The sequence below is a fragment of the Schistocerca piceifrons genome, chromosome 2 (assembly GCF_021461385.2).
Source record: "Schistocerca piceifrons isolate TAMUIC-IGC-003096 chromosome 2, iqSchPice1.1, whole genome shotgun sequence".
In the NCBI taxonomy this organism is placed as follows: domain Eukaryota; kingdom Metazoa; phylum Arthropoda; class Insecta; order Orthoptera; family Acrididae; genus Schistocerca; species Schistocerca piceifrons.
Window position 1 is genome coordinate 832,861,932 of NC_060139.1, and position 16,189 is coordinate 832,878,120.

Consider the following 16,189-nt stretch of genomic DNA (forward strand, 5'->3'; position numbering starts at 1 on the left):
AGGGACAGAAAAGGACACTAGACTCACTCAGTGTGTATTCCTGGGGGCCCCATTCAACATGTTCAAGAGGCTATTCCAGCGACCATTGAGGGAATAGGATCCAGCCAACTGCTGAGTTTGGTACACATTCGAAAAATGATGCCTATCGTCTGAGCTCCGAGATCATATGTGGGTCATTCCAGTGACTGGCAGAGAAGGTTGAGAAGACCAGCCTTGCACATGGAGTTTTAACAAAGCTCACAATCTGCAGCATTGCCCCCAGCACTGATCATGGCCTTTTAATTCTGAGTCAAGTGGAAGGGCTGAACCAGAGACTTTGAAGGTTCTGTGACAAGTTAGACTGCGACTTCCTAGATTTGTGCCATAGGAGAACTATAGGATGCCCCTAAATGGCGTAGTGTTTTGGGATGTTTGTAAACATCCCAACACACCATTGGAAAACCATCAACAAGAGATGTTCATGAGTAAATTGAATAATGATAAATGTAGTAGGAAAGGGAAACTATGTATTTTCCTTCCTTGTGTGCTGTGAATGTGGAGTAGTGATGGAGCTGGCAAGAAGGGTACCAGTAAAAATGGTATTACAACCACTGATCATCCAGGAGTCATTTGTGCCATGGTGCAGCAAGTGCCGGAATCTGAGAGCCATAAAGTAAATGACGCACCAACAAGAGTGTAATGAACAATTAGAGAGTGGTAGCTTTTTTTCTGGTTTTTCTCTCGGGTCCTACAGTATGCATGTACAGACGTTTGAATGTACTCAAGTGAGTGGTATTACCATAGCAATTGTTAATTGTGTTGTGAAAAGTAATAATGAAAATGTTGGGCAAAATATACCCCTGTTTGTGAGAAATGTGGCTATTTATTTAGTAGAGCAAATAGAGAGAACTTACCGAAGCATTCAAGGGATCTCAACAACAGTTGGATTGACAGGGAGTTGGCACACTTTGAGAAGAGAGGATAAAGGTAATGCTACTTTCATCTGGTAGTGTATTGGAGTTGGCAAAATATTGCTCTGTTATATCGGCCAGGGATGCAACTCCCTGTTAGTGCTGGCATAATCTCACAAAATAAACAACAGCAGGGAAAGAAGGAAAATTACATCCCAATGGGTCAGGTGTGCACCACACATCAGAGGCTGTGACACAGGTAGCTGACTGTGTGTGAGGTGCACACAAGGGTTTTTTAGATTAGACAATTCTCCATCCATTCCAGATAACAATAGCTGTAGAAAACCCAGAAGTATCAGTGTAAGAGCAAAAGAAATGCCTCCCACAAGTGAGAGTATTAAAATCCTAATGGTAAAGTACCAAATCATTCACAACAAAATGCCAGAGTTTGAAGCTCTCATGAAAAGTAGTGAGATTTTTGGGGAAAATAAAAGTGTGTATTGAAAGGATATACAAATGGGAAATGGAGGTGGTGTATTTGTCCCAGCAGACAAGAAACTCAAATCCACTGAGATATAAATTGAGGATGCATGTGAGATTGTTTGGGCACGACTCAGTATCAGGAGTGGGCATAAAATGATAAATGGATACTTCTGTTGTCCACCAGATTCATCTCCTGATGTAACCAAAAACTTTAGAGAAAACCTCAATTCGCTTGTATATAAGTTCCCCAATCATACTGTAATCATTGGTGGAGACTTTTAATCATCCAACAATCAATTGGGAAAATCACAGTTTTGTTAGTAGTGGGCATGATGAGACATCCTGTGAAGCATTACTAAATGCCTTCTCTGAAAACTGTCTAGAACAGATAATTAAGAACCCTACTCATGATGGAAATACTGTGTACTGGATCTAATGGCAACAAACAGATCTACACTGTTTGAGGATATCCACATCGAAACCAGTATCAGTGAACATGACACAGTTGTGGTAACAATGATTACCAAAGTACAAAGGACACTAAAGCAAGCAGAAAGACGTGTATGTTCAGTAAACTAGATAAAAAAATCAGTATTGTCATACCTTAAAGAGGAATTTGGAACTCAGCATAGGGCAGGAGCATACAGAGGAACTGTGGTTCAAGTTTACAAGAATAGTTGAGCATGCGCTGGATAGATATGTACTCAGTAGAACAGTTCATAATGAGAGGGAACCTCCATGGTATACAATCTCTGTAAAGAAACAGAGATTACTGCATAATAAATGTAAAACAAGGCGTAGTGCTGGAGATACATTGAATGAAAGGTTGTCAAGAGAGTAATGTGTGATGCCTTCAATGACTATCATAGCAGAATGTTATCAAATAATCTTAATATTTCGCAGAACCCAAAGAAATTCTGGTTGTATGTAAAGGCTGTTAGTGGCACCAAAGTCATTGTCCAGTCCCTAATGAATGAGACAGGAACTGAAATTGAGGGTAGCAAAGCATAAGCTGAAATGCTTAACTCCATTTTCAATTGTCCCTTTACAAACAGAAACCCAGGAGAATTGCCCCAATTTAATCCTCGTATCATGAAAAAGCGAGATAATTACTAATGTCAGTCATGTTGATTAACAGCTGAAATCATTAAAATTGGACAAAGCTCCAGGACCCGATGGAAACCCTATCAAATTCTATAGTGAATTTACAGCCGAGTTAAGCCCCTCTTCTAACTACCATATCATCTATCATAGATCCCTCAAACAAAAAACCTTGCTCAGTTCTTGTAAAAAAGCGCATGTCACACTCGTGTACAAGAAGGGTGGTAGAAGTGATCCGCAAAACTACTGTCCAATATCCTTGACATCAGTTGGTTGTAGAATCTTAGAACATATTCTGAACTCAAACATAATGAGGTATCCTGAACAGAATGACCTCCTCAATGCCAGCCAGCATGGATTCCAAAAACATCAGACATGTGAAACCCATCTCGCACTTTTCTCATATAATCAAAGGAATCAGGTAGATGCTGTATTTCTTGATTTCTGAAATACATTTGACTCAGTACCACAACTACACTTATTGTCAAAAGTACAATCATATCGGGTATCGAGTGAACTGAACTGGAAGACTCTCGAAGATAGATGTAAACTATCCCAAGAAAGTCTGTTAACAAAGTTACAAGAACTGGCTATAAATATTTACTCTAGTAATAGACTGAAATCCTCTATGTATCGCTCACATAGGAATCATGAGGATAAGATTAGAATAATTACTGCATGCACGGAGGCATTCAATCAGTCATTCTTCCCATACCCCATAAGTGAATGGAATAGGAAGAAATCCTAATAATTGGTACAGTGTGATGTACCCTGTGCCATACACTTCACCGTGGTTTTCAGAGGATAGATGTAGATGTAAATGTGTTCCAAATAAGTCCTTGGAATTTCGTTGCTTCAAGTCCGATAGGTGTTTCTGTTCACTTTTTGTCTTGTATGGAAACTGGAGTCATCACAAAAGATGGACTTGTTTTCCTTAGTTCTTGCACTATCATACATCCATAAAGCTTAAGCCGAAAGTACTAGCTTGTCTCATGCCAAAGATTGGTACTTGCTCAACACAATTTGACACTTAAACACTTGAAGATGCCATAAGGATTTGTTATGATGAATGTAACAGGTGGTTGCAACAAAACAATTACATCATTCCAAAACAATATGTAATTGGGAAGACCTCTACTATATGTACTACAAAGCAATCTATAGTACAGTTGTAAATACTTTAGGGTAAAAGGAGACCACTCACCAAAAAGCAGAAGTATTGAGTTGTCCATAGATACACACAAAAGAAGGAAAACGTGTCAGCTTTCAGAGTTATCATTTGACAAACTTGAGTAAACTCTCTCTCTCTCTCTCTCTCTCTCTCACACACACACACACACACACACACACACACACACACACACATGCCTGTGCCCCCATGTGGTACCTGCGAGACTAATTGTCCAATGCTGTTTTGTGGCAGGTGGCCTGAGTGTGGTGGGGATAGTGTCAGTTGGGGTAGAGGGAGAGGGACTAGGAGTGAGTGGCTAGTGGTTCAGAGGGAAGCCAGGTTACTGGCTATGAATGCAGGAGGGAGGGGTGGCAGACATAGTTAGAGCAGTCGGTGGGAAGCAGCAACCACTGAAGGCGACATGAGGACATGAATTGGGAGGGGATGACAGGATGGAGGAAGGGGAAACTGTTGGGTGGAGGGTGCAGGGACAGTGGGTTACCTGAGATTGAGGCCAGGACAATAACAGCAGAGGATGTGTTGTAAGGGTAACTCCCATCTGCATAGTTCAGAGAAGCTGGTAGTGGAGAGAAGAATCCAGTTGGCTAGGGCTGTGAAGCAGATGTGGAGATTGAGCATGTTGTGCTCAGCTGCATGTTGTGCCACCAGATGGTCAGCTTTGTTTTTGACAACAGTTTGGTGGTGGCATTCACCCTTGTGGACAGCTGGTTCGTAGTCATACCAACATAAAGGGCTCCTCAGTGTTTGCAATTTGGTATGTGACATGTCTGCTTTCACAAATGGTCTGTCCTCTGAGGGAGTATGATAAGCCCAGAACAGCACTGGAACAGGAGGTGCTGGATGGGTGAATTAGACAGGTCTTGCGCCTAGGTCTGCCACAGGGATATGATCCCTGTAACGAGGGGTTGTGATTGAGATTAGGAGTGGCACAAGGATGGATTAGGATGCCGTTAAGGGTGGGAGATGGAATACCACTTTTGGAGGGTGGGAATGATCTTGAGCAAGATGTTCCTCATTTCAGGACAGACCAAGGTGCAAGACCTGCCCAGCCCACCCACCCAGTACCTCCTACTCCAGTCCTATCACAGGCTTATTCTGTCCTATCAGAGGCATGACCACCTGTGAAAGCAAGCCATGTCATATACCAACTCTGCTGCAAACACTGCACAGCCATTTGTGTTGTGTGACTACCAACCAGCTGTCCAGCAGGATGAATGGCCACTGCCAAACTGTTGTCAAATACAAAGTTGCCCACACAGTGGTACAACATCCACCTGAATACAATGTGCTCATTTCCATCACTGCTTCACAACCTGAACCATCTGAATCCTTCCCACCACCACCAGCTTCTCTGAACTACACAGATGGGAGTTATCCTTGCAACACATCCTCTGCTCCTGTAATCATTCTGGCCTTGATCTGACGTAATCCACTAGCCCCGCACCCTCCACCCAACAGCTCCCTTTCCCTCTGCCATGTTATCCCCTTCCAATTAACGACCCCACATCGACTTCAGCATGTGCTGCTCCCCACCAGCCACTACAATTGTACTGGCCCATATACCTGCCAACCCTCTCTTCTGCATTCCTAGCTGGCAAACTGGCCTCCCTCCAAACCACTAGCCCCCCACTGGCAGTCCATTTCCCTGCTTCCTCCCACCCTCTCCCTCTACCCACCCAACTCGACACTGCCCCCACCACAACCGGCCCACCTGCACAAAACAGCATTGCCACTGTCAGTCTAGCTGGTTCTATGTAGGGGCATAGGCTTGTGTATTCTGCGAGAACTTTCCTACAACATTTACATTTTCTGCGAGAACTTTCCTACAACATTTACATTTCACAGTTATGACAGACTTATGAAAAACTAGTGAACGTAGTGATCGAAACAATGGCTGCAAATGCTTAATAACACTGGTATGGTACTTTGCTACTACATCAATAACTACTTGATATGTTTTGCTTATGAATTACACCAAAAATAGATCTGCAGTAAATTTCTATGCAGTCCCAAAGTTGTGAAGTCGTTATTGTGGCATATTGTATAATGATAACTAACCAGTTCGACTGTCACTTCCAAATGATTTCTTGTACTTTGGCTCTCCTGATTTTTGGGTAGGGAGTGACTCTTCCTTCACTTCAGCATATGTGTATTGCACCATTTAGTTCTTTCTATTTCCACTTTTCTTCCTAATGATGGAATTAACTTGCTAAAATTAAACATATGAGCACAATTTGAATTTGTTTGTCTGCTAGGTTTTTTCAGTTTATCCTGTTTTGACAGGTGGTAAGTAAATAATCCTCATGTGTGTAATATGTTAACTATTTTTATTTATTTACTTATTTCTTTCCTTAATAATGTGTTGGTAACATTGTGAAAGTGAACTCCATGTCACATGTGTTTTCAGTACCTTTTGATATTGTTGTCAGTAATATAACAGTTTCTAGAATAAATTTTCACCCTGCACTCGAGTGTGTGTTGTTTTGAAACTTCTTGGGCAATTAATACTATGTACCGGACCAGGGCTAAAGCCATAGACCTTTGCATTTTGCAGCAAGTGCTCTACTAACTGTGCTATCCAAGCATTACTCACACCCCAGCCTCACAGCTATGCTTCCATCAATACTTCTTCCCCTACCTTTGAAACTTCACAATAATTTTCCTGCACACCTTGCAGGACTAACACTTCAGGGAGAAAAGATGTGTGAGTTAAAAGAAGTAAAGCTGTGAGGGCAGGTTGTGAGTCTTAGTTGTATTACGCAGTCGTTACAGTGTTGACCAACAAAAGGCAAAAGTCTCAGGTTCAAGGCTTTATAAATATTGTCACTAATAAGACTAATTAGGTGCAGATACTAGTGAACAGTGAACTCTGTTCCAGTAGGCGGTCCACGATTTGAACGGCCTCTAAACCAATCGAAGCAGGCACTGTCGCAGATGTTGCGCAACCGTATGCCTTCAACCCAATTTATGGGTCCCCAGCAGCCACCACCTGGCTTCCCACAAATCATGCAGCGCCAGCAATTCATCAGGTAAAGTTCTCCATGTGTGAATGGTTAACAAGAGTGAATAATTTAAAGCCTGTAAAAAGAAATTTGGTATGACAACCACCATAAGCGTATTTTATTTATTAAATGAAAATTTAAGTCAAAATTCCAGTTATACTTCCTTTGTCCTACGTATGTAGCTGAGAGGGCAAGATAGAGAGAAAGTAAGTGTTTCGGAGGCATGGAATGTGTTAAGTTATACATTAACAGACAGACTTAAGATACTTGGAGGTTTCTCCTCTGGATTGTAATTCTCATTACACTTATGATTCCTGCAATAAGAATGTTCAACAACTGTGACCCCAATTGAATTATTTTAATGACTTGGAGTTCGTGAAGGGACACACAAAAGTGCTCGATATTTAGAAGTGATCTGAGAAAGTTCTGCCAGAGTAAATGATTTGGGAATAAAAGAAACCATTTGGGGGGAGGGGGGGGGGGGGGGAAGGGAGGTGGGAGGCAGGAAGAGGGGTTGGGTTGGGTAGCTGGCACCTCAAAGGGAGGCAACAGAATTGTTACCGAGGAATGCGGGAGGGAAGAGTGGCAGGTGCACAGGCTAGGCATGTGATAGTAGATATTTGGACTTGGTGCGGATAGGGAGGGAGTAACATGACAGGGGCAGGGAAAACTGATGGTTAGTGGGTGTGGGGACAGCAAATTAGCAGAGACTGAGGCAGGGGCCAAGGATATGTTGCAAGGATATCTCCTATAATAAGTGCAGTTAAGGAAAGCTAATGCTGGACAGAAGGGTTTAGATGACACAAGTTGTGAAGCAACCACTGAACTTGAACATGTTGTTCTCAGCTGCCTGTTGTGCCACCGGTTGGTCAACTTTGTTCTTGGCCACAGTTTGGCAGTGGACATTGATCTTGGTGGACAGCTGGCTGATTATCATACTGAAATACTGTAGTGATTGCAGCAGATTTGATATATATGACATAGGATTGGCCAGTGAAAGGGCTGGAGTAGGAAGTACTGGGTGAGTGTATTAGTCAGGTCTTGCAGCTGGGTCTTCCTCAGGGCTATGACCTGCATGACAAGGGTTTGGGTGTGGAAGTGGCATAGAGATGGACAAGGATGTTGTGTAGGTTGGGTTGGTGATGGAATGCCACTTCAGGTGGTGTGGGAAGGATCTTGGGTAGGATTTCCCTCTTTCCTGTACATGATTATAGACCGTCAAACCCTTAGTAAAGGGTATGGTTCAGTTATTCCAGCCTAGGGTGATTTGGGGGGGGGGGGGGGGGGGCACTCCTTTATAGCTGATTCTTGGGGTTGGTGGGAGGATTAGGGGTGTGTGAAGGTATGCCAAGGGGAATCTGTTTGTGCACTAGGTTTTGGCGTAGGCCCTCATGAGACCTTCAGGAAATTTTCATCACTGCTGATACACCGTCCCTGCGTGACCAAGCTGAATGGAAGTGATTTTTTTTATGTGCAAAGGGTGGCAGCTTTTGAAATCCAATTACTGTTGTTGTGTTAGTGGCTTCAATATGAACACTGATGTGGATGGAGCCATTAAAGAGAGGGAGTTCAACATCAGGAAGGTTGCTTGTAATGGTTGAGGAGGACCGTGTGAAGCAGGCAGGTGAGAAGGTGTCGGAGTTGTGGAGGAATGACGATAAGATGTCTTGGTGCTGAGTCCATTTCATTAAAATATCATCAGTGAACCTGAACCAAACAAGGGGTTAATGATTTTGGAGCCTAGGAAAGTCTCCCCATAAAAAAAAGTGGTAATAGGAGAGTGCAGTATGAGTACACATGGCTGTGCCACGAATTTGTTTGAGTATTTTCCTCTCTAAGGAGAAGTAGTTGTGTGTGAAAATATAATTGGTAATTTGTATGAGTAATGAGGTAGGGGGTTTGGAGACTGTAGGATGTTGGGGGAGGTAGTGTTCGATAGCAGCAAGGCCATGGGCATGAGAGATGTTGGTGTACAGGTAGGTGGTATCAACAGTGACAAGTAGGGATACAGGAGATAAAGGGAGGGGGATGTTGTAGAGTCAGTGGAGAAAGTGGTTAGCATCACTGATGTGTGAGGCTAGGCTTCAGGCAATTGGTTAGAGATGTTGGTCAATAAAAGCCGAAATTCTTTAAGTAAGAGCAATAACCAGCTACAATGGGCATTCAGGATTGTTGGGTTTGTGGATCTTTGTGAGCATGTAAAAGGTGGATGTGCAGATTGTTGTTGGGATCAAGAGCGAAATGGACTCAGTGCAGAGGTTCTGGGATGGCCCAAGGATTTCATCAGGGATTGGAGGTTATGTCGGACTTCTGGGATAGGATCACTATGGCAGAACTTGGAGGTGGAGGAGCCAAATAGTTAGTGGAAGCCTTCTGTCAAGTAGTCAAGGTGATTCATCATGGCAGTGGTGAAGCCTTTGCAGGAAGGTTGGTAATGTCAAGATCTTTTTTGAGGATGTGAATGGCCAACCTTTGTCCTGTTGAGGTCATGGGAGGTTACCGAGTGGTTGTTAAGTGGGGGAGAAGGTCTAGTTGAATGGTGGTATGAACTGGGAGAGAGGCAAGGTTCAATTTCAGGGTTAGGGTGGCTTTGATTGGAGGGATTGATAGCAAAGAGATGTTTCCAATGTATAAATCAGGTGAAGAAGAGTAGGTCTTTGACAAGTCCAACATGATTAAACATTGGTGTAGGGCTGAAGATCAGGCCTTTGGATAAGACTAAAACTATGTATTTGAACATTATGAATTACCTCTGAGAAAACGATTTATTGACTCATAGTTGGCACGGTTTTAGAAAATATCGTTTTTGTGAAACAACTAGCTCTTTATACTCATGAAGTAATAAGTGCTTTCGACAGGGGATGTCTAATTGATTCCATATTTTTAGATTTCCAGAAGGCTTTCGACAGCAATCCTCACAAGTGTCTTGTAACCAAACTGCATGCCTATGGAGTATCGCCTCAGTTGTGCGACTGGATTCGTGATTTCCTGTCAGAAAGGTCACAGTTAACGGTAATAGATGGAAAGTCATCGAGTAAAACAGAAGTTCCCCAAGGAAGTGTTATAGGCCCTCTATTGTTCCTGATCTATATTAACAACATAGGAGACAATCTGAGTAGCCATCTTAGATTGTTTGCAGATGATGCTGTCATTTACCATCTTGTAAAGTCATCAGATGATCAAAACTACTTGCAAAATGATTTAGATAAGATATCTGTATGGTGCGAAAAGTGGCAATTGACACTGAATAAGGAAAAGTGTAAAGTTATTCACATGAGTACTAAAAGAAATTAGCTGAATTTCGATTACGCGATAAGTCACACAAATCTGAAGGCTGTAAATTCAACTAAATACTAGGGATTACAATTACAAATAACCTAAATTGGAATGATCTCATAGATAATATTGTGGGTAGAGCAAACCAAAGACTGCGATTCATTGGCAGAACACTTAGAAGGAGGAACAGGTCTACTAAAGAGACTGCTTACACGACACTTGTCCGCCCTATTCTGGAGAATTGCTGTGCGGTGTGTGATCCACATCAGGTGGGACTGACAGATGACATTGAAAAAGTACAAAGAAGGGCAGCTCGTTTTGTATTATCGAGAAATAGGGGAGATCATTAAAACAAAGGCGTTTTTCGTTGCGATGGGATGTTCTCATGAAATTTCAATCACCAGTTTTCTCCTCCAATTGCAAAAACATTCTGTTGGCACCCACCTGCATAGGGAGAAATGATCATCACAATAAAATAAGAGAAATCAGGGCTCGCGCAGAAAAATTTAAGTGCTCATTTTTCCTGAGTGCCGTTCAAGAGTGGAACGGTAGAGAGACAGCTTGAAGGTGGTTCATTGAACCTTCTGCCACGCACTTTATTGTGAATAGTAGAGTAATCACATAGATGTAGATGTAGATGTAGATGTGAAACTTATGTAGGATTGAGGATTGTGGTGGAATGTTTAAGAGCAGTGTTTTATGTTTGTTGGGGTTCTGGATTTCATGGAATGTTGGGAGGAAATTTTGGAGGATGTGACAAATTGAAAAGATCAGCTAGGCAGGATATGGATGCTAATGAAGGTTTGATGAGGGGGGTTCACTGTGAGTGTTGATGAGTAGTGGTGGCCAAGGTGGGAGTAAGATGTCAACAGTTTGAACAATTTATGAGAATAGTGTCTGGGATGCTCATCCACGAAGGATTTCAACTTTTGAGATCTGAACTCAGGGCCAAGACACCATATCCTTAGTTGTTCACAACCTAAACATTTTCTCTCCGTTCTGCTTCACCTGGACCTCCTTTATGCAATGTGCCATCTTCCTGGACATTGACGTCCGCATCTTTGATGGCTCCAAAGACTCACCTCTGTCCATAATTGGCTCGCTAACCACCAACAGTACCTACATTTTGTCAGCTGTCACCCCTTCCACACCAAAAAATCACTTCCATAAAGCCTGGCCACCCAGGGATGATGTACCTGCAGTGACGAGAATTTCCTGTTCTCAATATATTGAATGTCTCATGAGTGCCTACCTCCCAAACCTAGTACCCAAACAGATTTTGTGTACAGTGTCCTCATATAGGCCATGAAAGCTTTTTCGAGGTAGCTGTTTATAAATAATAAAGAAGTAATTACCACAATTATCAACAATATGAGAAAAACAGATTGCTGCTCACCACATAGAGGAATTGTTGAGTCACAGACAGGCACAATCTAAAAGACTGCTAACCATTTAGCTTTTGGACAAAAAAAAGTGCGTCTTCCGAAACAGAAATAATGGTCATGTTTGTGTGAGTTGCACTAGTGTGAATATGTGATGCTTGTGTGTGTGTGTGTGTGTGTGTGTGTGTGTGTGTGTGTGTGTTGGGGGGGGGGGGGGGCACGTGATTGGGCATGCATGTGTTTTCTATTTGGGAAGAAGGACTTTGGTCAAAAGTAGAAATATTTTACAGTCTTCACATTGTGGTCTTTCCCTTGTTTGATTTTACCAGAATTATCAGCTTTTGTAGATTAGCTCTAGTCACAATTTTTTGTTGTTGGTAAACTTTACAGAACTAGTCAGCAGTGGTTTCTCTTGCCTGTTAGTGTATAACCTGACTCATTCTGCATATCTGAAGTCTCTCCTTCATGATGGAGTTTATGGAATACGATGTGTGAATGAATGAATAAATAACTGTCTTAGGTTGAAACTGTAACATAAATTTCAGAGTGAATACTGTTCACAATATTGTGTAAAATAATCTATTTATATTGAATGTGCAGTGGTGTAAAAAGGTATTTTTGGTTAAAGATGAGTATTTTTTGTATGGTAATTGTTGTATGAACATTTAAAACATAGCCTAAATTCCTACTGCACTTTGGACAAATGAACACAGATGAAAATTTAAACAGAAGAAAGGATTATAATTTAAATGACATTCAAGCAAAATGAGAAATAGATATAATGAATGCAATAACATGGTCAAAAAATAGGATGATAAGACAAAACAAATTAAATCAAAATTAATGTGTGAAAGTAATCAAAATCACATCAACAAAGATTTCACACAGAAAAAGAATTATGGTAAGAAAAATGAGCACAAAAGGAGAAGTTGATATGATGATTAAAATGATGTGACAAAGGAATTGAAATGAAAAATTCCATTTAAACCAGTTAATTGAATAAAAGTAGTGATAAAAGAAATTACTATAAAAATTTAAAAATAAAATAAAATAAATTTAAAGTACCCGATGAGATTTGAAGCCACAACTTTCTGCACAACTAGGCCTTACCCTATCCATTACATCATGCAGCCAGTCCGTGTGATACTATTTTTTTTATGCTGTTGAATGTCATGAAAAAATCTGAAATTTTTCTTTTTGTCAGTAACTTGTAAATGAGGGCCCACCAGGGTGAATGGTTAAGATGCTCTAGCCAGGATCTTAACCTACATCACCATATAGATGACTATAAAAAGTCTATCCTACCACCAGGGATCTCTCCTTGTTAGAGCGATGTAGTGTGTACTGCTATTTAAATGTAACCATTTCTTTAACTGCAGCTGTAAAACAATAATTTAGAAACAGAAAATATGAAGTACCTACACAGGGTGTATACACCCTGGGAAAAACCTGGGAATTTTTTTGAATTCTGGGAATTTTTCATTGTTTTGGTTTTGAGTTAAATTTGACTGGTGAGAACTGATACTGTAACGAAGGATTTTATTTTAGCTGTCAACTGCAGAATAATACTGCAGCAATAAAACATAAACGAGAGAAAGACTCCAATATAAAACTCAAGTTGCAAAGAAAATGCACTGTTATAACAACAAAAACAGTGCACACATTATCATTTGCCAACAGCAAAATGCTTCAAAGTCTTTAGGACAAAGACTATGCAATACTTTGTAACGACAAACTGCTTTCGATTAGCGTGGCATCACAACTGTTTAAATTAGGGTCTTTTGAGCAATTGCCATCGGGCTCATGCGCATGCACAGAGCTGAAGTCACAGATGACCAGCACTGTGCCTGCTTCTTGCTGCTTAAGTGTGCCTGTTAGATGTACAAGCAGTAGCTGCAAGCAGCAAGTTGCTACCCGGAAAAACTTTTCCGGTGCGTCCAAGCAACCAGATTCCACATGCACAGAGAAGTTCGAGTTGTTGTGGGGAGTACTCTCCATCTGATCCACATTTATGTTTCATGGTTTTGTTGTTCTCTCTTCTTTTACAGCTCTCACATCAAATGAAAACAAAATGGATTTCTGTGGCTGGAAGCTATCTGATGAATTAAAATATATTCACATAATTACAGAAGACTAAAATACAGTTCAGTTTTCTGATTTTATTTTATTTCCAAATTATTGCCAATCGAGCATTAATCGCTTTGCAGAACAGTGTAGCTATTTTTGTCAGTTTGCTAAAGAAATTTGGCTTTTATTCATCTTTCCTTCAGAGTGTCAATTTATTTGAAATGAAGCATTTCATTCCACACTATTAGCTACTTTGAACTGTTTGCTGAATTTCAAGCACAAATTTTCATCTTATGGCATGTATGGCATTATGTCATCAAGCGTGAGATACCGGTAATACAGTAATGATAATTCAAAATTGACTCCCCAAGAACCACACTGAAGAACTTTAGCAGAATTTTACATATCTACTCTCCGTGAAACACAGTGTTTTTCGATCATAAGACATGTTATAACTCTTGTCTGATACCTCTTCTAGGCTTGACGTTATTTCTTAATTTGTGTTGTTTACATATTAAATTTACAGAATGTCATTCTTCAGTAAATTATAGACTGGAAGCACACCATGTTTTACCACTGTATTCCCGCAATAGAATGTAAAGTGCGAATTATTCAGTTTCTTGGCTTCACAGGTAACCTTGTTAATTTTTATACAGACTCTTAGTTCTGATGTACACACACAACTGGTTTTTTTTCCCAAGGAATTTGTATTCATTCCATCTTACTAGTTTTTTCAGTGCTGTGTGAATGTAAACCTGCTACGTAACAGTATTGCTGAGTACGAATTTTAAAAAAATCTATGTTAAAGTCACCATATAGCAAAATATTAGGATACTTTCAGTTGTAAAGTCTAGTTTTGGAACGAATATTGTGCCAAGGACTGCTTTCTAATTTTGCATTCCTTATCTGGAGAGGATAGGATAAAACAGTTGCCCTAAGTGCAATAACTCCTTATGCCCTCTCTGAATAGCATGCTGCACTCCTGCATGTGGTCACGTGATGCCCTACTACACAAAAAATTCCAAACACAAATGCGACAAAAGGTGTATGAGCAGAGCAAACACCAGGCATGGGCTTCCTATGTCATCGTAGCTGCACATGCAGAGTAACGCCTGTCTTCTGATACTCTCTGGCAACTGTGCAAATGACCTATTCCTAACAGGTTGCTTGAAAATATTAAAGATTGTGCTTTGAGAAGCATTACTTGCAAAGTAAATTTCCTTGTCACAAGATGAATTATGTTATGTGTGAGAATGTGCAATGAATTCCTTAAATCACAGAACATTTGACTCTCATTAAAAATTTAAGACTTTGAGGACAAGCCTCTTAGAAAAATTTTGGGTCTGGAAGACCAGACATTTATGTCACTGTTTAAAATTTTTCTGGCACTTAAAGGGTAACACAAGCAAAAACAAAATCATTATATGTGAAAGCTTAGCTTTTCTTGTAGCAGTAGTATATGCACATTAATTTAAACCATGAACATTATCTGTTTGTGTGTTCACAGTGGTTAACAGTGATGTTGCTATTGACTGACTACATCACATGTCCTATGCTCTGAATATCTGCTGTCATTTGCTGGCGAAACAACGAGATGTGAGCTATGATTGGCCGACATAAATGCATTGTAATCTAGATTGTAGTGCTTCGGAAACTGACATACTTTGCTTGGTGGAATTCGTATTTATACTTTCATAATAATAAAATATGCATCATACATCAAGGATCTTCCCAAAACATGTTGTCTTTTTGCTGGGTTTTGTTTCCTAAAGAGCCAGGAAGTTCTACATTGTTGTGTAAAACCTTTACAGTTCAAATGATTGATAAGTTTTACGGTTCTGAGGGAAAGTATGCTGTCACTTAACACAGAGAAAGTGCATTTTCATGTGGGAAAATGTATATTTTCACTGGGAAAATATGTTTTTTCACCTGGGAAATTTGTATTTTCACCAAGGAAAAAATGTATTTTTGACCAGGATATCTGGGATTTTTTTTTTCCTTGTTCACATGTACATCCTGTTATATACAGTGTCAAGTTGCAGGGGTCCAGTCAGGTTCCAGCAGTCACCTGTTATTACCCAGCAAAGTAGAAGTTACATTTAGCTTTTTCTGTGTTTTCTTCATAATTTAATTATTAAAGTCCATGCTTGTATTTGTACTTAAGTGGTGTAATCTCATGTTTTAGAAACTGTGAAGTGCATATTTGCGCAGTGTGTAGCACAGTTATCATTCCTTTTGAACAGCTAGCTACACAGTTCAGTAAGGCATCAGACTCCATTGGTGACACATTAGGAGGGTAGCAAGTTGGGTAATTGGGTTCCTCTGTGTGCTTTTATAATTTATGTCTTAAGTTAGTCGTGCTGGGATGAATAGGAAATGTGCCTGTCATGTGCGGATGCAGGAGGAGCTAGCCACAGTTTGAACAACTGAAGACTATTTCGTCTACAGTCAATTATCTTCAGGCTGCTGCCTCAGGGTATAGTGGTGGTTGAAAATGTTGTGTGTCGCATGGGACACCTCAAGTGCTGCTTATTTCATTTAAGGCCTCTTCACCCAACACGCCTTCCAGTGCACCCGACATGGTGGATCGCGGGTCAGTCTGGAGGCTGGCCATCTGACCTTACCCATTCACCCTGTGCATGGACAGGTGGTCACTCCTTCAGCAGGCACACGATGGGGAGGGGGGGGGGGGGGGGGGCAGGATTTTTGCTAGTTATGGAGAGCTCCGGTGTCTGGTGCCTTATGGAGCCCCTTAGCAAACAGCATTCAGGGATGGAAAGAAATCCACAATGCACT

General features: G+C 40.8%; 1 protein-coding gene across 1 annotated transcript in view; it reads left to right on the forward strand.

Annotated features, from left to right (window-relative positions):
- The window catches only part of LOC124774951 (mediator of RNA polymerase II transcription subunit 12), a 365,571-nt gene that overhangs the window by 304,029 nt on the left and 45,353 nt on the right, over positions 1-16,189 (forward strand). The window contains exon 37 of the mRNA XM_047249660.1: positions 6,545-6,695. Within this exon, the coding sequence (XP_047105616.1) occupies positions 6,545-6,695 (151 nt within the window). The remainder of the gene's footprint in view (positions 1-6,544; positions 6,696-16,189) is intronic.